We start from the raw sequence: 24,257 nt of genomic DNA on the forward strand, positions 1-24,257 counted from the left end.
TCAGAATCTCGTCTGGTTCTCTCAATTGCATTTTCTTCTTCTCCTCTTTCTATATACGACAGTTTACATACCCTATATATACAATGTCCAGCCAACCTCTTACCTGGGTCGTCACCGGCTGCTCCTCTGGCATCGGCGAAGCCCTAGTCCGCGCCATCCTCGCCCAGGTGAGAAACCCCCGCATTTGACCCATCCGGAGTTTCTGCTCACACAGGTCAATAAACAAACAGGGTGACAAAGTCATCGCAACAGCTCGCGCCCGCAACAATGTCAGCGGAGCCGACCGTCTCTCAGCTCTGAAAGAAGCCGGAGCCGCAGTGTTCGAGCTCGACGTGAGCCGGCCCCAGGAAGAATTAGACGCCAAGGCACGCGAAATCTGGGAGATCTACGGAAAAGTCGACGTACTAGTCAACAACGCGGGCTACATCGACGCAGGGCTTGTCGAAGAAATTACGTCAGTCCTTCCTCCGTCATATACCGCACTCACTGTACTAACAGACCACCCAGCGAACCCTTTTTGATTGATGCCCTCCGCGCCAACGCCTTCGGTCCTCTCAACGTATCCCGCGCCTTCCTGCCCCTCATGCGCGCCCAGAAATCTGGAACCGTGCTGTTCGCCAGCAGCCTTGGAGTCTACTTCGGTGCGCCCGGCGCATCCTGCTACACCGGAGGCAAGGGTCTCCTGGAGGCGGTGGTGCCCAATCTGGCCCTGGAGCTGGCGGCATTCGGAATCCGCACTTCGCTACTCACCTACGGCTACTACCGTACGGAGGTTATGAACCCTGGAAACTTCCACAGCCGGGCGCCTCGCCCACTGCCGGAGTATGAGGAGCTCCGGGGTCTGGTGGAAGCTGGGTGTGCGGCTACGAACCACAACCAGCAGGGTGATCCGGCGAAGGCGGCGAAGGTGGTGGTGGAGGCAGTCAAGGGAACGGGCAAGTTTGAGGGAAAGCAATTGCCTTTGAGATTGCCGATTGGAAAGGATGCTGTTGCTGCGATGCGGAAGGCTTGTGAGGAGAGGTTGGCTATTTGTGATGAGTTTGAGGGGCTGGTGGATCAGACGGATATCTAGATGTTCAGGGGTAGAGTATATACCATTCACAGCCGGGTTAGTGTCGTTGAAACACGTTATTTACACAGTTCGAGTTCTGTGCGATGGAATGAAGCGTTTGTTGATGTATATTTCACGTAGATACAAGTGCTTTAATGTTATCTCTTTCTGTATAAACTGAGCCTTGTTATATATTGAGCGCAACTTGTACGACCAAGGCCAAGGTATTCTACTAGTAGCCGTGCGAACTTGGCCATTTCCCTCGGAATATCATGTTAGTTATTATGGATGTGACAATCTACATTGAATACCGAAACCAAGAGGTCGCAAATGGTTTTAACAGTTGGAGAGCGAATTCCAGAAGGATATTTCATGATAGACGGCCGCAAAGTAGACATTAGAAACATGTAATAGTGGAATGAATTATAACAATACTATTCACTAATATCCAGTTGACCAGAGCTTGACTAGATAAGCCTCGCTCAGTTCAAGCAACCCAATTCTGGATAAATCCAGCTGACCTTTCTGGTGGAGCAGAGGGGAGAGAAATGACATGATTTTCGGCTCTGCCGTGTATAAAACTCTTTTCTGTACAATGGAAACAGACTATTTCCGGGACGCAGATGTAGCTGCACATGTTGTGGGATGGTAGATACTTGTGTGGTTTTTTGAACCAGCAACAATTGGGGTTAGCTCACCAGTGAATGACCAATAGACCCGATTATTGTTGCAGCAGTAGAGTCTCACTTTAGACCACCAAGTGGAACTAAGTCCGCATCACAAATGTGAGCAATACTGGATTCCTTCAGGTTCCTATTTCACTATACGCATTATTTGACTGATACTGATATTTTTCAGGCATATGCGAAGCCAACTGAGAACCTAGGAAATCGATGCTATGAACGCGGATTACCTATGTAAGAAAATGAAAGCCTTTCCGAGATCCACAACTCATCTCACCCTTGAGAGATCCTCCCGACTCATCGGAAACCATATCCCGACATACCTATACTTGTGTTTTCCCTTCCGAATGACGTATCTCCTGCCGTAAAACTTCTCGCCCGAGAGATCGATAAGATATCCCGGTAATGATCTCCGCTAACGGCAAATCTAATTGGTGGAATAAGTTCTAGCGGCGCCGACCCCAGTCATACAGGTCTAGAACTACACCGATATACTACAAAACTCAATCCCTAAGTAAAAGAATATAAAGTTCGACAAGTACACTCACTTGTCCACCACGATACTAATTTGAAATTCATCAGTTGACCAAGAATGACAAACAGCAAATCCAATATGTCTACCACCATGCAACCACCGCCCCTATCATCCATCCTCTCAACCCACGACTTCGAAAAAGCAGCCTCCAAATCCCTCACACCCAAAACATGGGCTTTCTACTCCTCAGCCGCGACAGATACATTCACCCACGAGTCGAATAGAACTATGTACGATCGGATATTCCTCCGTCCGCGAATCCTCCGGAATGTTACTTCCGTGTCAACGAAGACAAATATCCTGGGCTGTCGCATGGATCTACCGTTGTTCATGAGTCCCGCGGCAATGGCGACGCTAGTTCATCCGGACGGTGAGCTTGCGCTCGCGAGGGGATGTGCGAGGTATGGTGTTGGGATGTGTGTATGTCTATTCCCCTCATCATATCTTGTTGAATGTATACTAACAGAGCGTGGGAATGAAGGTCTCCACAAACGCAGCCTACCACCTCTCCGAAATAACATCCGCCGCAGCCAAGCAAAACAAGAAGGACCATCCATTCTTCTTTCAACTCTACGTCAACAAAGACAGAGAAGTATCCCGACGTCTCCTCCGCACCGCAGAAGAAAATGGAGCCAAAGCGATATTCGTGACTGTTGATGCGCCTGTGGCTGGGAAGCGGGAAGCGGATGAACGGGTTCCGCTTGATCCCCACGATATCCGATTTAGAACGCCGTTGCCAATGAGCGGGGCGTGTATCGGTGGGAATGATGAGAAGGGAGGAGGTTTGGGACGTTCGATGGGACAGTATATTGATGCGGGTTTCACGTGGGAGGATTTGGCGTGGTTGAAGCAGAATACCTTTCTGCCTATTGTGTTGAAGGGGGTACAGACGGCGGAGGATGCGGTCTTGGCGGTGGAGCATGGCGTGGATGGGATTGTGGTTAGTAATCACGGGGGGAGGAGTTTGGATACGTGAGTTCTCTTTCTTTTGTTAACAGTGGAGGGGAGTGGTGAATGTGCTGATTGTTGTAGGTCTACTTCATCCATTGCTGTGTTGCTGGAGATCCGGCGGCGCTGTCCGCAGGTGTTTGATCGGTTGGAGGTATTTGTCGATGGGGGCATTCGACGAGGAACGGATATCATCAAGGCGATATGTCTGGGTGCGAAGGCTGTGGGAATGGGGAGGCATTTTCTGTACAGTTTGTGTTATGGGCAGGAGGGAGTGGAGAGGTTGATTGAGAGTATGATTCCGTTCCTGTGTTTGACCAAGTGAGAATGCTGACGGTCGCAGTTATGAGAGATGAATTAGAGACGACCATGAAACTATTGGGAATTACGGATCTATCCCAGGCACATCTGGGCCTGTTGAATACATTGGACGTGGATCATTTGATTCCAAAGCAATCTGCGTCATTGTATAGCGAGCCAGCCAGGGCACGCTTGTAACAGCAGGGTTCCCAGTTCAAGCTAGATAGAAAGTGGGTAATTCATAAGACATTTAGATCATAGCGTCTATCTCAAACCAGTATGGCAATAGGTGATTGAAGCCAATGTCAAATGTCCCATCAGCATAACTGATAATAGACGTATCAGTGTTTGCTGGATACTGTAGTAATTGACCCCATCCGTCAACTGGTACCTCGTTATTGCCAGCCCATCGCAAGTCAGAAAGCAGCCGCAACATAGTCAGCAGACTCGAGGCCACAACATTAGAAGTATGCTCTTCGTTGAGGTCGGCGCCTTTTGTATGTAGACACCGAGCTACGCGCAGAGCAACATGGGCAATGCGTCCCGGATCGATTGGCAGTCCGAGTCGATGGATGTCACCCATAGCGCTGCCCGCCAGGCCTATATTCAATCCGACGATTCTCAGAAGAAAGAAAGCAGAAAACCCCACCATGTGATAGACGTGAGTGGGGAGATAGCGGAAATTCAATGAGAGATCACTGTCAGTTCCTATGACGCGCAGTACCTTCATGGCAGCGTCAATTGCAGCACCCGCAGCATAGCAGTGCTCGAATGACCACGCTTGAAAATTCGTCGGACCGTTATCATCAGGAAAAATACCGCGAAATGCCAGTGAGTAGATCTGAAACTGAGCAAAGGCATGGTACATGTCCTTCAAATCCTGCGGCAAAGAAGAATGAGGGTGGCTGCTATATAATGTTCCAGTCGGGTATTCCTGTAGGCATCGCTTAATAGCGTCGTCGAACGCCAGTATTGTCGTCATATCATCTTCTTTCAGAGGCTGGCGGCAATTCATGTAAAAGGCCGTGTGGGCATTTGCCAAGGTATCAAAGTATAATACGAGGGCGATTAACCTTCTATCTTCGTGACTGGCATGCTTTTGAAGGGGAATTCGCGTCATATCCCAAACTGGTTCATGCTCAGCACCCTTTAGAGGACGGCCGCGCCCGGTGGTGAAGCATTGCTCGCATATGTAGGCGAGACACCACAGCCGAACATGTTCCATCTCGGTTACTTCGCCCTGCATGTATTGATCGAAGGCTTCATCTAGGCGGAGGTCGCGTGAAATGCGAATGGCCTCGCTAGAAAGCCGCTCGCCCAAATACTTGAGGTAGAATGCACCAATGCACAAAGCGCGAATATCATCTAAGCTATTATTATGAGTATCTACCAATCTTCGCATGAGGGAGAGAGATACAAAGACTTCATGGCATTTTTGGTATACTTCGGCTCGGTCGGGAGAAAGTAGTGCAGCGACGGAAAGAATGGCAGCCGTGAGCATTGCGGATGACCTGCGGGCAGAGTCTAACGTCGAATGTTGCATGAGAAGCCCATCCCATAGGAGCGGATTAACGCATGTAGTAAACATGCTGAACAGATCCTCTGCTTCTTCCAGCGAAACAACACCCTCTGAAATGAGATCACTTTCAATAGGGGCTGCACTAGCTCCGGAGCCTGTTTCGATGCGGAGATTCTTCATTCGCGTAACCGCATCAGACATGCACACTGCTCCAGGTGTATTCCTGCATAGTGTGTTGATCTCATCTCTCAGGTCTGCAACTTCATCCATAAGTTTGTTTTTGGATCTACATTTGTCAGTGGGGACTGTGGCATAACCGTGAATGTGGCATACTCTTTTTCATCCTTGAGGCGTTGCACCATTGCAAAATACGCATCGCATTCACTTAGACCATGGCGTGAGCATCTAGTACAAGCAATTTCTCCTTCCTCGACCCTGCACGGTTTTCCGCGGATCGCACAGCTTCCACCTGAAGGGTGTTAGCACTGATATGGAGGGTTTCTTGGGTGACATACAAGCGGTGCGCGCGGCGGGATGTTCAGGAACGGGCGAATTCATTCCTGTAATGAGCTGACACTGTTACAGCGTGGAGATGAGAGATTGATCTAATCTGTATATGATGATGTTGAAACAGAAAGTTAAGCGATGTATGAAGAATACAAAGAAACTAGGACGAACCGGTCTTATATAACCATGGACGTTTCCTATCCTGGGGGATTCCGATGAGCCAGGTGTTCCTTCTAAGCACATGAACTGAGGTACAACGAAGAGTAGTGCTTGTGAACAGACACGACAGAAATGGTTCATGCGTTTCCATCCTTCTGTATGCACGGCGGATACCGATTACGAGCGCTATTTTGTGGATATTTATTCCTATAACCCGATATAACATCGGCTTCCACTGACTCCTTGTTTTTTAAAGATTATCAAATGTGTAAAATAGACCTCATAGTGCTGAGTCCTTTCGGAAAGGTCGGCACAGGATGCGTATCTCACATCTCGGTATCTGAAGCTATCTGTCTGCCTCGTGCATGGCATGTGCCTGCCCTTGCTACTAAATGTACTTCACCACCAATTGATCATGCATGGCAGGACAAACTCAGACTCTCGCCAACGGTAAATACTATCAAGTTTAATAGTAGGGATACTGGGAGTTTCCTTACATTGTGTAGCAAGCCCGAGTACGCTTTCTCCCCAGCCTATCAGATTAGACAGAGTGTTTCCAGCTTTGAGAATCGTGGAAAATAAAATTAGACTTCAAAGAACCACCACAAACACAAGGTAACATATAACTCCTCATTCACTCCCTCCCTCACCAATTAACCAATAGATCAACCACAACCAGTTAAACCAAAATCCCAAGCCCCGCAGCCATCACCACCCCCAAACCCCATCCTCCAAGCTCAACCCTTACCCCACCATTCGAATTCCCACTCCCACTTCCACTCCCACCCCCAGTCGTCTGCGTCGCACTCGCCAACTTCTCCGCCCCAGCCGTAACAGTAACAGGCATGTACCAGATCTCACCCGAGCTATACGACGTGCCCGAAGTAACCACAGACGAGGAATTCTGGCCCCCGCTCACAGACCCATAGTACCCGATTGTGACGGAGCACGACGCAGCCTGCGTCGAGGAGGTAATGTTGCACGCATTACTCTGGGAGGTTGTTACTGTGAGGCCGTTCGCGGAGCCGATGAAGGAGCCGTGCTCGGCGTAGGTGGAGGGTGCGGCGGTGATTGTATAGATGGACGGGATGGGGCACGCGCCGTTGCAGGTTACGGCGAGAATGGTAGTGGAGGAGCCGGCGGAGATGATGCTGGCGTCGAAGGTGGCGAGGGTGGTGGGTGGGGTTGGGGTTGTGCTTTGGGAGGTGAGTGAGGTGGGGAGGATGTTGAAGATTTGGATGGTGGTGTATGATGAGGTGGATGAGGATGAGAGGGTGTTAGAAGAGATGGTGGCTGTGGTTGTGGTGGAGGTTGAAGTTTGGGCTAGGGCATAGCCCGCCAGGGAGAGGATTATGTGGAGGGGCTTCATTTTGGGGATAGTGGACGTGATGTGGAAGGATGAGGGAGATGGATGGGTTAGTGATAAGGTATCTGGATAGTGTTGGTATTTAAGTATACCACTTCTGGGATAAGTGGAGTTGGATCATGAGATCTTTAGCAAACAGAGTACAGACTAGTCCACGTCATGTCAATAAGCTTATCCCACACTCGTCCTATTACATGGGTCATCAGAAATAATTCTGGAGCCTACGGACACGAGCTGAAGATGTATAGGTGTTGCGGCATTTCAATTTGTCCTATGTTGCAGATGAGGTAATCTCCATCCGTCTTCAGAGTACTCCAATTCCATCCAACCTTCTATAACACCTCGCTCACTGTAAGTAAATCTAAAGAATATATCTAAACCCTGCATTCCGAGCCTCCAGATTATCGACCTCTGCTCCACCTCTATCCTCTTCCGCCGCATCCAGCGCCTTGTTCATCCTCACGTGCACAACACGAATCACGAAAGCAATCATCGCAACTAGCAGGGCTATCCCTGCTGTGGCACTGCCACCGGCAATATATCTTGGCCCTGATGACGACGGCCACATATAGCTTCCATAAATGGACGCTGTGTTGCCAATCATGTTGGCTGTTGCGATTGCAGCTGAACGTTTGACCAGCGGGCGGGGGAAGGAGTTGGCCACCCAGGCAATGATGATTTGGTAGGCGGATACGGCGCCCATTGGCATCCTACACTATCAGTATCCATATGAAGAAAGAGCGAATGGAGAGATGCTTACAAGAACATGCCAAAAAATCTCGCACCGATGTTCGTCGTAGCAGTGCAGATTATGCATCCCACCACACTAACGAGCATCAACAGAATAATATGTATGCCGCGATCGTTTGTCTTTCCAGATGTCCATGTCACAAAAAGGGACACCAGGAAGGTAGCGATCCAGACAGGTGCAGTTATCAGTAACGTCTCGATATTTCCATAGCCGAGTGTCTCGACAATGGTAGGGAAGAAATACTGGAAGTTTTGCGAGAGGAGCGACGTATGCTGAAGAAGAATGAAGAGGTAGATCCGCTTATCCGAAAACACGAGATAAAGTGCTTCTTTGATGTTGGTTGACTTGGCTTCGTCTGCTTCTCCAGCATCATGGATCAGTCGCCATTGCGCGTATAGTTTCTCGGTCTCGTCAAGCCATGACGTGGTGGCGGGGTAGTTCGGCAAGAGCAGTCTATACAGTCAGAGACCAGTAAATTAGATCTACAGTAGACGACTCACGTTGATGTCAGTGATATTCCAACAGTAATGCACCCCTCAATAATGAAGAGCCATCGCCACCCCGCTATCCCATGCGCACCGTCCAAGTTTCCCAGCACCCCAGCTCCAATCAGGCCACCAAAGGCATTTGCCAGAGAACTTCCAGCATAGAACCACGCAATGCGATGACTCAACTGCATTGGTCAGTCCGACATCTCATGAACCAGCTTGGTTTTGTGCCTACCTCTTGTCTGGTGTACCAACTCGACCTGTACACATTAGCACTGCACAAATGGGCTTATCGTTGCACAACTCACATCAGCATGATTGCACCAGGAAAGAAAGGCGCCTCCACAAACCCAAGAAAGAAACGCGCAAGGACCAATCCTGTGAATGACTGTGTTGCAGCCTGACAGGCTGAGATGACACCCCAAATAGCCATTGCTGTTCCCAGAAATAATGACGGTCGCACGCGTGTGAGAAGGAGGTTGGACGGCAGTTGCATGAGGAGGTACCCGACGAAGAGAATACTCGTGGCCAGATTATAGTCTGTTCCTTTCATTCCGAGGTCTTGCTCCAGTGAGCCTAGTCGGGCCTGTGAGAGGTTACTGATGTAGGAATTAGTATAGACCTTACAGGGTAAGAGCTGAGCCAGAACGTACTTTCTATCGAGGAAGTTGAGCAAATACATCACCACTAGAAACGGAAGAAGATGGATGTCCACCTTACGAAGAAGCTTCTTGGTCATTTCCCGATGCCATTCTGGGCTCTTCGCGACATATGTCTGGTAGATGGCATCTTGATTTGATTCTTGGATCTTCGTTGCATCCTCGTGGTATTCAGTAAATGCCTCTGTCGGTTTAGACATTGTGAGAGCTCCCTGCGCAATAGGACAGAGACAGAATGCTATGATACCATTCCTTCAGTGACAACAAAGCGGAGCTTAAGTATCGGAGGATGTCCGTCACCCCGCATTTGCGGGGGCGGGGTGGGCTCGGGGTAGCTCACCCCGGATCTGCATGGACCATTCCAAAAGAAGAGAAAGAGCAGGCAAGGCCCGTTAAAATATAAGACAGATGTTGAAAAGATTGGGCGGTTAATGCTCCAAGTATACGCCTGATTGGGTTACGGGGAAGGGCACAGGGGGGTTCGTAGGAACTTGGTAGGGAGTCACTAATTTTGGTGGCCATCTTTAGGTCATACATTATGTGTTGTTAAAAAGCGAAGCGAAGTATTGGATTGAGCTCAAATGTCATTCTGCACTATACCAGAGCCCTGTTACATAGGTATTTCTTTAATCGGACTGCCAATTGAACACCAGAGTCAAACCCAAATGAGTAGATCAATGAACGCGAGCCTTAAGCCTGCACATGAGCGGGGGTTTCGCCCACAGGTTATACGATTTCTGATCATGCCAGTCCCGACTCTCTTCACACAATTCGATATCGAAGTTCCACAGTACTCTGGCAAGGATGACACGCATTTCTGCATAGGCCAAGTTCCGGCCTATACAGTTTCGTGGACCAACTGAGAAGGGTTGCAGAACATCCCGATTATCATGGTAGAACGGCGATGAGGGGTCGTTCTTTGATTGAGGCAACCATCGTTCTGGAATAAATTCTTCGGGTCTATAGAAATTGAGAGGAGACCGGTATGCAGCAGACTGGTGAACAGATACGTTTGTCTGAAAAGTATTAGCATTGGGTATTTCAGTATAATAAGTGAGACTTACCTTAGGGGGGAGCAGATATCCCGAGATTTCAGTAGGCGTGTCTGGTACGTATCGCTGTAAGCCGCCCGAGACAGGGGGGTACATACGAAAGGCCTCATCAATACATGCCAGCATGTAGGGAAGCTTAGCTGTGGCGTTATTGACATCGATATCTTCCTCGGTCTTCATGACAGATCGCACTTCGAATTTCACTTTTTCCATTTCCTTAGGGTGTTGGAGCAACCAATACGTCAGCCCAGATAGCAGCGTTGCTGTGGTTTCACTGCCAGCAATGACAAGGATACTTGCATTGGCTGCGAGCTCCTCATCCGTCAACCCGTCCTTTTCTCCGCGGTGACGAAGCATGGACTGCATGAAGTCTGCTTGACCACGATCTCTCTGATGATGCAACCGCTTCTGTACTGTATTCCAGCTATATTCGTCCTGTCTTCTTTTCGCCTCCAACAGGTGTTTTGGTAGGAAGCGCTCTAGGACTTGGAACATCATTGGATAATTATCTTTGAACCTGGCAAATGCTATGGCCTTGATGAACTCGAAGATAGTTGACACCCAGTAATGGTACTCCGTCGAGTCCAGTCCACCAAATGATTCTCCAAAAGCGAGGTCTCCAATCAGGTCGAATGTTGTGAGATTGTACCACTTCGCCATATCCACGGCTACTTGTGACTTGGCCATACTGTGCAGCTTGTTGATAAGCTTGTCGACATACTCCATGATGAAAGGTTCCTGGGCTTGAAGACCCTTAGCAGAGAACGCATGGGATATAGCCTTGCGAAATCGAGTATGGTCGGAGTCGTTTGCACTGATAATATCCATGGGATTGTTCATTGACCCTGGCACCTTGGGCAACTGCCGATGCCCGTGGCCGTAAATGTCTTTCCACGCCTGCGTGGTGATGAACGAGACCTCATTTGGGCTGAAGCGAACGGCTCCGCCGTAGCGATTGTGGTATGTTCGCATGTCCCTATCCAATACTCCTCTCATGAATGAGATGTAGCGTAAGATGGGAAAGGCTAGCCATAGCTTTGGACCAGGAATCCGATGGAGCGGATGCAAATAGATGTTCCAGATGGCCGCGCAAACGGTGTACACAATGTACGATATCACAACGATGGCCAGAATGGTAGGCATGATGTGTTAGAAAGAATATCCTGGTTTGGTTGCCATGAGTCTAGCTGAAGGACCGGATGAAGGCCTATTTAAGTCTTCCACCCTGGTCGCACCCGAGCTGCAATCCCTAACACGCTGGCGTTACGTCCCATGTTACGCAGAGGTCGAGGTCAACAGCATGAAGATACAAGCGGGGTAAGTTTCGGAGATGTGTTGCCACTAAGTCTAGGCTATGGGGCAGACGATGCTAGTCGATTGTGCCGTGATGATGCGGCATAGGCACCTGGCTACTTCCAATTGCCCCGGCATTCATAGACTCTTATGTGACTGCAATCTCGTTCATTTGCGAATCCCCTAGTTGATAGAGAAGTCTAACATCATTCTCACTTTCAATAAAGCAGAAATCAATTCTGTGAAGTCTGTCAAGACGCTGCCGAGCATAAAAACGGCACATTTGCAGCTGATGACATCGATTGGACGTTGAGCTGCAGATAGAGTGGAGAGGCGATCTGCACGATGTGTTACGGTCCGTCCGCGTCCCGCGTGACAGCCCAATAGGAGGCTCCAGTTAATAATGCGAGAGGGGAAATGATGATTCCAGACGAGGGCGATTTGCAGCTCGGTGGCCGGAAGCCTCGAGGCCCGCAACGGATACCGGAAGTTCGACTCTCGGTCTACCTAACATAGCCCTGGGCATTTGGATCAAACGAAGCAGCCTGGATCCACATCTAGACACGAAACAAGGATGGCCCGCCTAGAAGGAAATGATTTTATTACCCTGTCAATCTAGGAGGAGCAATAAGCTCTGTAGTAGACAAGCCGGTACCGAGTCATTCCTCTGGCTGATTCGAGAGACACGAGTGCTTATTGGGGTGGAGACAGCTGTCGAGCTCAGACCCTCAGACGCTCACTCACCCGCTTCCTGACACGTCATATGTCCTTGAGCAAATGAGCTATGAGCTCGCCCAAGATAGCGTTCAATGCATATTTTAGCCACTCAACTTAAAATGATAGAGGGTTATTTGGTATCAGTGGGTCTATTGTCAGCCAGCTACCATCCACTAATATCCGAGTTCTGGCTAAGGTCTGCAACAAGACGTCAATCTAGAGAGTGACCCCGCTTCTTGTGAATCCATTTGTGCTTTGAGGTCATTCATAAATGTATTATGAGCAACGGTAGCTTGGATTTCTCCCTTGCTGCATGCCACCGAATCATCTGGATTCACTGCGTATTGCACTAAGTACATACAGTTGCTAACTTGACAGATGCAAGTATGCATCACATCAAAAATTGACAATACGAGACCATAATATCTGATTACAAAAATATATTTTTCAGCCGTTTAAACAATTACTGTGAATCAGAAAAGATTTATGACTAACTCGGCGCGTATCATGACAGCTCTTCGGTATCGGACAACGTCCCACTCTTTACTCGCCCACATCACTCTTTTAGAGTAACTTGATAAAAGGCGTTACATTATCAGAGATACGCGAGTATTGTACAGATGAAGTTGGTTTTTTTGCCCAGAGTAGGCCACGCAGTGTTGCCACATTCAGGAAAGTCCGGGGCAGTATCTTCACGGCAGGATCCACAATTGGTGCAAATAGTTGGCTTTGAGCGGTAATTTTGTCACTTGTTAGCTGCGGATTTTCCCCATTGCCAAGATTCAAGACCAGCGGAAAGGGCGCTGGCGTGTTCAGATAAAATTCTGAGATCTGTGACGATTACATCCTTGTTAATACAACTCTCCCATTGCGCTCGACGTGTAAGCTAGGCTTATTAGCTCCCAACTATCTCTCATATATTCCTAACTGACAACACGGCAAAACCACAGAACCTTGAGCCTAGAGCGACCCATGACACACATTATCGGGTCGAATAATCTCCCCAGCGGCAAAGAGGACCTGATGGAGAAGATCTTTGAGATCGTCCTAATTGTGATATCTGTAAGTAGAGTCCAAGTGTTGAACATTATTACGAGCCTCACCAGAAGGTTAGCAAGTGGGTGTAAAGAGCCACCAAGTATTGCAGCAAGAATGTCGAGTTTCACCTCAAAATAAGCACGAAGTAAATGGATGGCAAGATATAGAGTTGACGATAAACAGCGACATCCGTCAGTGGAAAGCGAACCCAAAACGTCTTCGATTGTGGAGTTTTCGTTTTCGCCGATGTTTCCTATATCTATGTCGTCGGCAGTAGTGGAAGCGTCAGTACCACAGTTTGCTTCGGGTGCGAAAAGCTCTTCTGCTACAGCAGTCATCTTATTGCGGAACTGGTTCCTGAGGCCATCCTGTGATTGACAGCATATAGTCAGCTCTTCATCTGACTTTTTTCTAGAACGTTGTATTCATACCAAAGAATCTTCAATTCCTCCGCCTACGAGACCTTCGGTGGCCTTCAGCGCGATGTCCCCAAGAGCACGGACAAGATGTGTGCCAAGATACCCCGTTACCGATACACATTCGCACTCAAGCTTGACAATCTGAACAAGGGTTTCTCCGAGCTTTGAGTTCTCATCGATACCGCCTATAGTACTTATTGACTGTCTTCCGGCTTTCCTCTCCACCAAATGTGCGCGCGGGTAGGCAGATATATCACGATGGATATTATCTCTCACTTTTCCCTAAAGAGGATGGCATGGTATTAATACCTTGTTTTATCAATAGTAAATTAGCCACATTGCAGAATATCAGAAAATGACCATACGAGAATTAGGGCCGTATTGTGCCCATGAAAAGGCAAAAGCGAACATGCTTTAATCAACGCATCGAAAGCATTGTCAATAAGGCCACGAGCAAGATCTTTCGGGTCATCTGATTCAGAACCACTTCCAATCCAGGAAATAACTTCATGGGTTTCGTCAGAAGCATCAGCGCGACCTGCGACCTTATGTGCCTCGGTGAACAGCTCAGGAGATGGGTTCCGATGTCCGAAGTCAAGCGCGGAGATACTCCCACGACTTTGCGATAGGTGTGAGTTGACAGTTGCCGCAGTCGTGGCAGTTATAGTCAAGAATAGATGTATCAGTTGCATTCTAATTTATGAATCTTGAATATCACGGGACTAGATATAGCCACATTCATAACTAGCTACGAGGACAGTGGTGAGAATAGATGATTTATATAGTACATGACCGTCAGAGATTGCCAAGCCCATAATATGGGCATTTCAAAAGCAAAAACCACTAATTTCAAGAATTGGTACAGTCTTTGGTAGTGAAGCAGACAACCAATAATTGATTTATAGGTACTTTGCTGGGTATTTGAACTATCCTAAACTGTGTCACGTCATCATAAGGGAAATTTGAACCTGATGGTTGATATACCGATTACTTGATGTCGATGTACCTGACATACATGTTTTTGATAACCACAAATGCCATCAGCACACGTGCAAAAGCAATATAAGGGGTAATTTTAGTAATCCACTTCATTTTGGTCCATAGGCTGTCTTTGCACGTGTGCACGTACTTTCCTGTCGTCCAACACGAGCCGGTCATTTCGCTGGTCTGTACGTGCGCGTACACTGGGGGGCGATCGAAAGACGTTTCACCACTCAACACTTACCAGATACAGTCCGGTCCTTATTGCTAGTCGGTAAGATCTACGATAGATCTATCGATCTCTTGACTCTACTTCCTTCTTTCTTCTTTTTATTTCTCTTTCAGGCTCTATTTTTATTTGTTTTTTTAGCTCTATTTATTTTTCTTCTATTTTTTTTTTTTTCTTTAGTGTCACGCGTGGTCGTGCTGAGGAACTCTTGATCGTCACTTTTCCCTTTCTTTCTTCAGACCCGCCTGCTCTCACCCGCTCACTGATGGTGGAAGAACAAAAAGTATGCGCTAGCAGATCTACTGCAGGTACCCTCTCAAGCAATCTATAATAACATGAGTGGATGCGGCCCAAAATTAGAAAGGAGGGACCACCCGGATATGGGAATCGCATCTGGACCCGTGATATATTGAGTAATGCTGGTCCCACCTGAGTTATACAGCCACACACTCAATTTCATTGAATTAAAACAACCCACGATATGCACCTGCATGACAGATCGACACGTGCTGAAAGGTCATATATTTCTTTGGGTCTTTCAGAACAAAAAAGAAATAAAATTGTCTGGTATTCTAAGGAGGCGGGCTGGATCCTGCATGTAATGGCTTTAGTTCCATAAGCCCTTACGTGGTTTCGTCGGTGCACATCAAATTAATCGGTAGAGCATACAGCCCCTCATTTCACTGACGGGTGCTATTTGAGTGTAGCTTTGTAATAGCCAGCAATGACAACTCCGTTCTGACCCTCGTCCAAATACCATTTTCAAAGGCCCAGCAATGCTGAGGGGAGGTCGTGCCAATCAGGCGAAAAGGGCCAGTCATGATGCTAAAAAGAAGGGAGCAAAGGTTAAGTGACAAGAAAATATAAGTACGCGAAAATGAAGAGAGCATCAGCATGTGTTCTAATCTTCGTGAAGGTCTAAGCTCATGCCCAAAATCATCTCAGGGTGGTATTTCTATACAAGGGACAACATTGAAGTACTTAAGCGGGCTAGATACTTACATAGACACCGCAACGAGACCTACTTAGGCCTAATGTCAGAGATCAGTAAATACTATCATTGTTGTCATCAGGCTGCCTCTTGCAGTAGGTGTTGCTCCCTCCTCCTTGCTCAAGCTGATAACTGCTGTAAAAAATAGACTTGACATGATCTAGATGAAACAATCAGATACCTGTCCTCGTGTCTGCAGCTGTGGTCAAAGGGGTATGGAGTGAAGTCTATATGTCGCTCATTGAAGAGATCAGGAGCGTACAATATCTCAAACTGCCACATGGTATCTATACAATATATGTAATGCCCAACAGAACACCCTAAACCAGGTACTTAATAGTACTGGTATGCATAAAACCCCTATAACAAGCCAATGAAGGGTGTCGATGGGATTATCAAACAGCTGCTCATCGTCAAAAAAGAGGGGCGCTACCGCTACTGCCTCCAGTGGCGCCCCGATTGGTTGTGCTGTTCGAATAGGCACTAAACGGCTGGCAAGCATTGTTAGCTGCTTTATGAGCCCAGAGAATACGACGGATGTGATAGGGTCGAATAAGAGTAAGCTTGAGTTCGGCACAATCGGAAGATTGTGAATCGTATAAGCGGGCCGACCAGATTCATGGATCGGATTATAGTTACTTATATGAAGTGAGTGAGTAAGCGGATACCGCTGTTTAAGCCACTTGTGATTATTCGTCATTTATGTCTCAAAACATTGAATAAGTCATCACCTGACGTATAATTATTAATTTCCATGACCTGATGGGCTAGTTTGGAAGAGTTCTTACCCGCAGCTCCACCGTTGAGACTCGGGATGTGGACAAATTCCAGAGAATCAATCCGAGCGCAGGCTGCATTGCGGGATATCTCCGCTGAGTAATGTAAAGATACTTTACCCTCTAAATATCTATATGTTCTATCACGTAACATGCGGTCTATATAGGGCGGTGGTGAGCGCTGGTCTTGCGCCTTATTGAAAGAAAAGATTGACGAGGAAGTCACGATGCGTCAGGCGGTTCAATTGACCGGGGCCGATATGGCCACCCTGTACAAATACATAGTGGAACAGGTGGCAGAAGCACCCGCAGCCAAAGGGCTCAGTATCATTTGTTGTACAGCCGCTGTAGCCACCCTGGTTATTGTCGCTTTGCTCAAACCTCTTTATTATCGCACCTGGCATCCGTTGTCTCGCTTTCCTGGTCCTCCAGCGGCCGCTTCATCGCGGCACTGGATCTACAGAGTGACCGACCGTGGCTTTCCGGAGGAGGACCTCGAAAAGCTCCATAAGAAGTATCGTGAGTGCTGTCCTAACTTTTATAGCACATTTCATAACATTGCAGCAATTATTGGACTGGTTAATACTGATGTGGGACATTCGATTGCTTTCTAGAAACGCAAGCTCTACGCATTGGACCCAACGAGCTACACATTACCGATGTTTCCAAATACAAGGTTATATACAGTCAAAGCAAACCATTCCCGAAACATGAAGAGTTCTATGAAGCTTTCAACACGCCCCATACAGTCTTCACCGAGATCGATGCAGGAATGCATAAAGAGCGCCGACGGCTACTGAATCCTTTCTTCTCCCGGGCAGGCGTCTTCAAGCTTGAACCCATCATTCATGACAAGGTGGATATTCTTATAAACAAAATCCGCCGACTTGAGAATAGCCACAATATCAACGTGTATGATGCTTTTAGGTGGGTATCAAAGTGGAGATTTTCCTGATCGGGCTTCAAGGATATGCGCCTCTGTCCGGTATATCAACTTGGTCATGGCTGACACATCGGAAACGGCAGGTGCCTTACTACAGAGGTCATTATGGAGTTCGCCTTTGCGAGATCAGCAAGCATGTTGGAAGAGAGTGAAACTACTTTTGAGTCCTGGTTTCTGGTCGCCTTCGACGCCGTTGCCCGAAGCCTCTGGAAAATGCAGGAGTGGCCCATCGCTCGGAAAGCCTTGGGGGTTATGCCCGTGAATGTCATAGGCCTCCTAGATTCCAACATTGTGAATGTTTTGAAAATGTTGAAGGTAGATGCTGATTTCCTGTACCGTTTGCCAGCTGTCTGAGGGTATGCTAATTCCATGACCAAATTTGCGTAGTTTGCGGAAAGCTGCCTTAAGCACTACGAGGAGCACGGAAATACGACATCTCACCCTGTTGTATTCGAGAACCTATCTTCCCTGCCGCACGACCTCAAGGTCACCGAGGCAGTTGACATACTTATTGCGGGAGCTGACACTACAGCGTCAACCCTTACTGCTGGCTTTATGCATATCCTCTCGAACCCAGCTATTTATGCCAAATTAGCAGACGCTCTGCGGGGAATGGACATCACATCCAATGATCCTTCAGCGGCTCAACTTCAGGAATTAGAGAAGATTCCTTACTTGGTACCCAAATACATGCCTAACACACGAAAATGATCGCGTCGCTAACCATCATTCAGACCGCCTGTGTCAAGGAATCTCTCAGGATCGCAATGCCGGTGCCTGGACGCCTGCCAAGAGTCGTTCCCCAAGACCTCGCTGAGCCGTTCGTTGTTGATGGACAAGTCATCCCACCCGGTGTAAGTTTTGTGCCCGATGCTGAGATGTTCATCGTCTTATTGAAATTCTGCAGACCATTGTCTCCATGTCAACCTACACAATGCATACCAACGAAGAGGTTTGGGGTCCCGACGCTCGCGTCTTCAACCCCGACCGTTGGCTTCAGCCGGGAGCAAAGTCTTTAGAGCAGTACCTTTGTACATTTTCCAAGGGCGCTCGCATGTGCATTGGTCAAAAGTTTGTTCTTCCATCCTCGTTGCTTGGTGTTGGATCACTAATAACCAAATGAAGTGTCGCGTACGCTGAAGTCACAATTGTGATGGCGTATCTATTTAGGAACTTCGACATCCAGCTGCCGCCTGGTTTCCGTGCACCCGAGAAAAAGGATCTGTTTACCATGGAGTATTCGAAACCTGGGTTACCCTTGAGGTTCTCCAGTCTAAAAGCAAAATGATATAGATGTGACTGGCGTGATCGACGGAATTGAAATTCGTGTGCTGTATGTATGTACGTCCTCCTTATATACAGCGCGGCTAGGGCAGTCTTGTTGAGACTGCGGCCGGAACGGGCCGTTAGCCTGTGAGAGTAGCTATATCCAGGGCCCGTATTTTATCGAGGTATTATGCCGTATCAGTCAAATACCTTGATTTAACCGTGAAGCTATCCCCAAATCCCACTGACGAATCAGAAAGCTCGCAGGCAACCTCGTCTAGTATTTCTGTCCTGTGGTTAGGGGTTTTGTAAGGCGAAGTGTGAGTTGAGGCTTGGATACAGGCAGTCTGGACACCAGGACAAAACCAAGGTAAACTTCGGAGTTAAAAATTCTTGTACATTTGATACTAGTTATTCCTATACAACTCCAATTTTTCGACCCTCAATCCCAGTTAAGTTGATGATACACGTGGTAGCGAAAAGCGCCGCGAAAGAACAAAATTACTGCATCTACCCGGACCACTCGATCCTGTTTAGATACCAGAATCATCCTCCTCAATGCGGTTAGCAGCAGCATATTTATCCCAGGCAGCACAGTTCTTTTCGAGTGCGGAAGCATCAATCATAGGCTCTAGCTGAGAGATGCTCTCCACGAACTGCATGGCGAAGCCCTCCGATTGGTGCCATCCAATATGGCAATGCAGAAGCCACGCGCCAGGGTTGTCGGTCTTAAATGCGATGACCAGATATCCGAGGGCAGGGAGCATGGCCGTGTCCCGACGGGGTGGGTTGTAAGTGTTCAGAGACGTGTTCGACGTGTAGCTTCCCTTGCCTTGGGCGAGGATGAAGAAGTCGTGGCCCTGTTGATGGCCCTGTTAGCAATGGCTGTAAAATAAATAGCTTTTAGGCCAGAAAAACATACGTGGAGATGAATAGGATGAGGAACATTGATTTCCATTTCAATGTCAACAATCACCCACTTGCCGTTTCCTTCAACTTCAACAACGTGCGATGTGTTAGTCCATGAAGTGTTGCCGTTAGCGATCTGGAGCAAAGTCGGGTTGTCCCATTCTGCCTTGAACGTGGTCGGGCCCATGTACCACTTGTACAGGCCTGCACTGTTCATGATGACGTTCGCCTCGTTATGACTTTTGTAGCCGACGCCAGACGCGTCGATGGCAACTACCGGCACCAAGCTACTCAATGGCTCGTCGTAGCAGCTGTCGGTATAGTTGTATGCTGTTGTTGTGGGCGTCGCTACAGCAGTGTCAGGCTGCTCATAATGGAAAATTCCCTTGATGTCGGTGTTTTGAATCTCGGCACAGGACTCCTGGGGGATAGCACGCATCCAGAAGTCAGACCCAGCCTGGGCTTGGTTTGCCGTGACGATCACATCGTACCGTTGTCCTTTGAGTATTGGTAAGTTTCCCTTCTATCGCCATGGAACAGAATGACATACCAACACCAATATTAAGCGAAGTCGTATTGTAAGGCTCGATGGGGACAAAGTCCGCAGCAATAACCGTCAACGTATGATCATCGATCATGAATCGGAACAAGTTGCTCATTCCACCATTGATAAGTCGAAGACGGTAAGACTGGCCAGCAGTCACATTCATAAGGAAGCGCGAACCGACCGTTTCGTTGTTCTCCTTAACCCAGATGTTCGTTCCATTAATCAAACCCGTGGTCATCTCTGGTTCACCGTCCGTTTCAGCGGTGGAATACATCTGGTCGGCTGTGCGGTGCGACCAGTCCATGAGATAAAGCACGCCAGCGTCGACGTCGTAATTCGAGCTGGCAGGTCCGTTGATCACAATACCACCGTAGACGCCCTCCCATGCTTGCAGAGCAAAGTGGGAGTGGTAGTATGTTGTGCCGTACTGCGTGGCGCGCCATTCGTACGTGACGGATCCTCCGGGGGGCGTGGGACATTGGGTAATGGAGTTTGTGCCGTCTTGAGGGTTGGTGTGGTTCTGGCGGACACCGTGCCAATGGATGCTGGTTCCATTGTTTTCAAGACCATTGTATACATGAACTCGGACCCAGTCACCCCAATCGGCGTATAGAGTAGGCCCTGGAGTCGTCCCGTTGACGGTTAGGACATTACGAGGGACGCCGTCGGGAGCGGCGGTGGTGTTTCCTAGTTCCAACCAATATTCGCGAACTACCCCAGTGTCTGGAGCTTCGTCATAGTAGTCGGTGTGAATGTCGAAATCACACCACTGGCCACGGGTGTGCGGTGTGTTTCCTGCGCATGCTTGCGTGGAACGAGAGGAAACCCCGGCATAGGCGCTGGCTGCGAGCCAGCCCGCAGCCAGGATAGTATGCAAGTGCATTGTATGAATTAAATGAAAGAATATCAAAGAGGTGAGGATGAATGAAATGGAAAAGAGCGAATGGAATGTGGACTGACAGATTACAACGTCTCAGGACAGCAGATAAATATAACTGATCGTCGTGTGTGCCCCTATCTCGTTCTAGATGGGCAATGGAATATCTGGAACCTGCACCATTTCCTGTTCCCGATGATTGTGCCGGTGATCGGCACGCACGCTACCAACGGCATGCATGCTCTATTTTTACCGACATGCGTAGTCCTCACACACTCCGGTCTCTTTGGAAATGTCGTGAGGCAAGTGGACCTGGAAGGGCTGATTTCACCAATATCCCTCAACTGCCTCATTAACTCCGAGGCGAACAATCTCTTGAAAGGAAGGCACGATGACCCTGGATGCTAGCGTTGAGTATACTTAGTCCGAAACGACGTCTGCAAAGTTACGAAGTACCTCCCTTAGTGGGCCTGATAAGATTACGTAGACGGAAGATGCGGAGGGTACGTAGCAGCTTCGACGCACTCGGAGATAGTGCGGCTCGTTCAGGGAAACCCTGAGACTAAGCTCACCGACGTGAGTTAAGTGATTCAGTCAAAGTATCGGGTTGATGCCGAATCAGATTCAAGATCGATCATCTCGGTCCTGATAAGATCAAGCAGACCCGCTCCAGCGTCGATCACTTCCATTCATAAGATAGGTTGACCCCATAAGAGTGTGACTTTGCGAAAAAGTGGAAAGCCCCACTGGTCCCTGTCGGCGTTAACCTGCCATCGTAACTGCCATCCGATATACGGACTTCGCTAATGGCCCGAGGCTAATTTCGCTAAAGTTGGCCGATGATTTGTTCCTTTCAACGTTTCCGAAGACAGGGTGACCTTGCGAGTCCCACTTCACAGATACTACTACCTCGGCTTTACAGGTATGTGCGCTAAGACATCTGGCTATGAGTATAGACTATCATATCAAGAGTAGCTCACCATCAAGTCTCTTAATAAATCCGATTCTGCGGGGACTGAAGTGGAGTCAAACTAGTATACAAGGCCGTCGGGACTTCGCGACATCCGGGACGCATCATGACACGGGAAGTAGTGGATAGAATAATTACTTCTGGTAGAACTTTAATATATAGTCTAGTATTTAGATTGTATTGATGGTTGGCTAGCAGACCTACAGGAGTTGTACTCGACAACGTTCATTTTCTCCTCCTCAAGTTTTTCCTTTTTCACTATTATTCTTCGACTTTTGTGATGAGATCTCACCAACTCTGGGTGACAACCCTTGCCCTGACAGGGGCGGTCCAAGCCACCACATTGCAAGATGTGTGCACGGTTTCCTTCGCTCGAAACTCATTGCCGGCCGACAGCGTATACCCTGGAGTGTCAATTGACAGGTCTTCGGTGACTGCAGTGGCAGCCTACAACGTGTCGAGCACAGACCAAGTCTATTGGCCGGACGCCACGTTCGACTACTGCAATGTGACCTTTGCCTATTCCCACTTGGGGCGGGATGACCGGGTGGTAGTTAGCTACTGGATGCCCGCTCCGTCGAAGTTTGCCAACCGTTACCTGTCGACTGGTGGTAGTGGCTATGACATCACATTGGGAAGCACTTCCTTGCCCGGGGGTGTCATGTACGGTGCTGTGGCGGGCACAACTGACGGCGGATTTGGCGGATTTGAGAACGGCTCGGATGATGTGTGGCTTCTAGCCAATGGCACCCTCAACTACGAAACGGTCTACATGTTTGGTTACCAAGCTATTCATGAGCTGACTGTCATCGGGAAGGAGCTTACCAAGAGGTTCTTCAATACCTCGTCCATCTACTCTTATTACCAGGGTTGCTCCGAGGGTGGTCGTGATGGCTTCAGTCAGATCCAGCGGTTTGCAGAGGACTTCGACGGGGCAGTGACTGGTGCCCCTGGCTTCCGATTCACCTTCCAACAAATGCAGCACCTTTGGTCACCCGTTGTTGAGCAAACCTTGGACTACTATCCCCCTCCCTGTGAGCTTGAGAAGATTGTGAACGAGACCATCAAAGCTTGTGATGCCCTTGACGGCAAGGAGGATGGTGTTGTTTCGCGAACGGACCTCTGCAAGCTTCACTTCGACGCTAACAGCACAATCGGCGAACCGTACAGTTGTGGAGCTTCCTCTTTGACGACCTACAAGAGAAGAAAGCGATCGGAGACATATGAGCTCCCGGCTCAGAATGGCACTGTTTCCGCCAAAGGTGTGGAAGTCGCAAAAGAAATTTTGCGGGGAATGCATGACACGAAGGGGAACCAAGTCTACTTCTCCTACCAGCCAAGTGCGGCTTTCTCCGACGCGGAGACCCACTACGACTACGATACCGGCTCTTGGACCCTCGATATTACCGAATCGAACAGTGAATGGGTGGAGAAGTACATTAATCTCCTCAATGCCACTGAAATGCCTACGCTTCGGGACGTTACTTATGACAACCTGAAGGAATGGGTCCGCATTGGCTGGCAGAAATACGATGACACTCTCCAGGCAACTTACCCCGATCTGTCCCCCTACTCCGAAGCGGGGGGTAAGGTGCTTCACTACCATGGTGAATCGGATTACACCGTTCCCACCGCATCATCTGTGCATTACTATGAGTCTGTTCGTCGTATTATGTACCCTGACATGTCAACGAACGCAAGCTACGCCGCTCTGGGTGATTGGTATCGCCTTTTCCTCGTCCCCGGCGCGGCACACTGTGGCCCGGATGATTCTCAGCCAAATGGACCTTGGCCACAGAAGACGCTGGAGACTATGATCAGATGGGTTGAGGATGGAGTCTTCCCTGAAACGCTGAACGCAACAGTTCTGCAGGGTGAGCATGAGGGAGAAGAGCAGAAGCTCTGCGCATGGCCTCTTCGACCTCTGTGGACAAACAATGGCACCAGTATGGAGTGCGTGAATGATCCGGAGGGCATGAAGACTTGGGTCTATGACTTGAACGCTTTCAAGATGCCGGTATATTAGAATGCTTAAGAGTAGTCTAGGTCTGGGTGTCCTTTCTTCCCCAACATTCTGATCCTTCTTTTACCAAATCATCTGCTTTAATTCCGCACGTTGACCAGCTCTTCACAACTTCAGCTTGGCTGGTGACTGTATACATATTGATCATGTATTATTGAAGTTACTACTACGCCTCTTTTTTGTATGGATGCGTAGTGTTACTGTGTTCTTACATTTCCTCAACTTACTCTGGCAAAATTCCTCTTCATGTTTGTATATCA

The 24,257-nt window shown here is 48.4% G+C and overlaps 11 protein-coding genes across 11 annotated transcripts; 4 read left to right on the top strand and 7 right to left on the bottom strand.

Moving 5' to 3' along the window:
* Positions 1–83: 83 nt before the first annotated feature.
* On the top strand, positions 84–1,072 carry An11g03490 (uncharacterized protein; the record flags this gene model as incomplete). The annotated part of the gene is made up of 3 exons (XM_001394311.3): positions 84–167; positions 231–454; positions 508–1,072. The coding sequence occupies 3 exons, from the start codon at positions 84–86 to the stop codon at positions 1,070–1,072; spliced, it is 873 nt and encodes a 290-aa protein (XP_001394348.1).
* A 1,275-nt stretch (positions 1,073–2,347) lies between these two features.
* On the top strand, positions 2,348–3,715 carry An11g03500 (uncharacterized protein; the record flags this gene model as incomplete). Its single annotated transcript, XM_059750178.1, has 4 exons — positions 2,348–2,685; positions 2,738–3,241; positions 3,302–3,510; positions 3,561–3,715. 4 exons carry the CDS (start codon positions 2,348–2,350, stop codon positions 3,713–3,715), a joined length of 1,206 nt encoding a protein of 401 aa, XP_059605465.1.
* Positions 3,716–3,767: 52 nt separating this feature from the next.
* Positions 3,768–5,594, bottom strand: An11g03510 (uncharacterized protein; the record flags this gene model as incomplete). Its single annotated transcript, XM_001394313.3, has 3 exons — positions 3,768–5,322; positions 5,370–5,505; positions 5,552–5,594. 3 exons carry the CDS (start codon positions 5,592–5,594, stop codon positions 3,768–3,770), a joined length of 1,734 nt encoding a protein of 577 aa, XP_001394350.3.
* Positions 5,595–6,381: 787 nt separating this feature from the next.
* On the bottom strand, positions 6,382–7,071 carry An11g03520 (uncharacterized protein; the record flags this gene model as incomplete). Its single annotated transcript, XM_001394314.1, has 1 exon — positions 6,382–7,071. The coding sequence occupies one exon, from the start codon at positions 7,069–7,071 to the stop codon at positions 6,382–6,384; it is 690 nt and encodes a 229-aa protein (XP_001394351.1).
* A 358-nt stretch (positions 7,072–7,429) lies between these two features.
* An11g03530 (uncharacterized protein) lies at positions 7,430–9,166 on the bottom strand (the record flags this gene model as incomplete). The annotated part of the gene is made up of 6 exons (XM_001394315.1): positions 7,430–7,778; positions 7,829–8,272; positions 8,320–8,492; positions 8,543–8,567; positions 8,616–8,906; positions 8,961–9,166. 6 exons carry the CDS (start codon positions 9,164–9,166, stop codon positions 7,430–7,432), a joined length of 1,488 nt encoding a protein of 495 aa, XP_001394352.1.
* A 474-nt stretch (positions 9,167–9,640) lies between these two features.
* Positions 9,641–11,161, bottom strand: An11g03540 (uncharacterized protein; the record flags this gene model as incomplete). Its single annotated transcript, XM_001394316.1, has 2 exons — positions 9,641–9,982; positions 10,031–11,161. The coding sequence occupies 2 exons, from the start codon at positions 11,159–11,161 to the stop codon at positions 9,641–9,643; spliced, it is 1,473 nt and encodes a 490-aa protein (XP_001394353.1).
* A 1,612-nt stretch (positions 11,162–12,773) lies between these two features.
* Positions 12,774–14,177, bottom strand: An11g03550 (hypothetical protein; the record flags this gene model as incomplete). The annotated part of the gene is made up of 5 exons (XM_059750180.1): positions 12,774–12,914; positions 13,010–13,075; positions 13,132–13,434; positions 13,498–13,767; positions 13,851–14,177. 5 exons carry the CDS (start codon positions 14,175–14,177, stop codon positions 12,774–12,776), a joined length of 1,107 nt encoding a protein of 368 aa, XP_059605466.1.
* Positions 14,178–15,739: 1,562 nt separating this feature from the next.
* On the bottom strand, positions 15,740–16,543 carry An11g03560 (hypothetical protein; the record flags this gene model as incomplete). Its single annotated transcript, XM_059750181.1, has 4 exons — positions 15,740–15,818; positions 15,868–15,959; positions 16,045–16,356; positions 16,475–16,543. The coding sequence occupies 4 exons, from the start codon at positions 16,541–16,543 to the stop codon at positions 15,740–15,742; spliced, it is 552 nt and encodes a 183-aa protein (XP_059605467.1).
* A 146-nt stretch (positions 16,544–16,689) lies between these two features.
* On the top strand, positions 16,690–18,693 carry An11g03570 (uncharacterized protein; the record flags this gene model as incomplete). Its single annotated transcript, XM_059750182.1, has 7 exons — positions 16,690–16,981; positions 17,077–17,389; positions 17,489–17,720; positions 17,793–18,083; positions 18,140–18,259; positions 18,313–18,476; positions 18,531–18,693. The coding sequence occupies 7 exons, from the start codon at positions 16,690–16,692 to the stop codon at positions 18,691–18,693; spliced, it is 1,575 nt and encodes a 524-aa protein (XP_059605468.1).
* A 511-nt stretch (positions 18,694–19,204) lies between these two features.
* On the bottom strand, positions 19,205–21,010 carry An11g03580 (uncharacterized protein; the record flags this gene model as incomplete). The annotated part of the gene is made up of 3 exons (XM_001394320.1): positions 19,205–19,531; positions 19,594–20,078; positions 20,131–21,010. 3 exons carry the CDS (start codon positions 21,008–21,010, stop codon positions 19,205–19,207), a joined length of 1,692 nt encoding a protein of 563 aa, XP_001394357.1.
* A 1,244-nt stretch (positions 21,011–22,254) lies between these two features.
* Positions 22,255–24,000, top strand: An11g03590 (uncharacterized protein; the record flags this gene model as incomplete). The annotated part of the gene is made up of 1 exon (XM_001394321.1): positions 22,255–24,000. One exon carries the CDS (start codon positions 22,255–22,257, stop codon positions 23,998–24,000), a length of 1,746 nt encoding a protein of 581 aa, XP_001394358.1.
* Positions 24,001–24,257: the final 257 nt, after the last annotated feature.

Source organism: Aspergillus niger, assembly GCF_000002855.4.
Source record: "Aspergillus niger supercontig An11".
NCBI lineage: Eukaryota > Fungi > Ascomycota > Eurotiomycetes > Eurotiales > Aspergillaceae > Aspergillus > Aspergillus niger.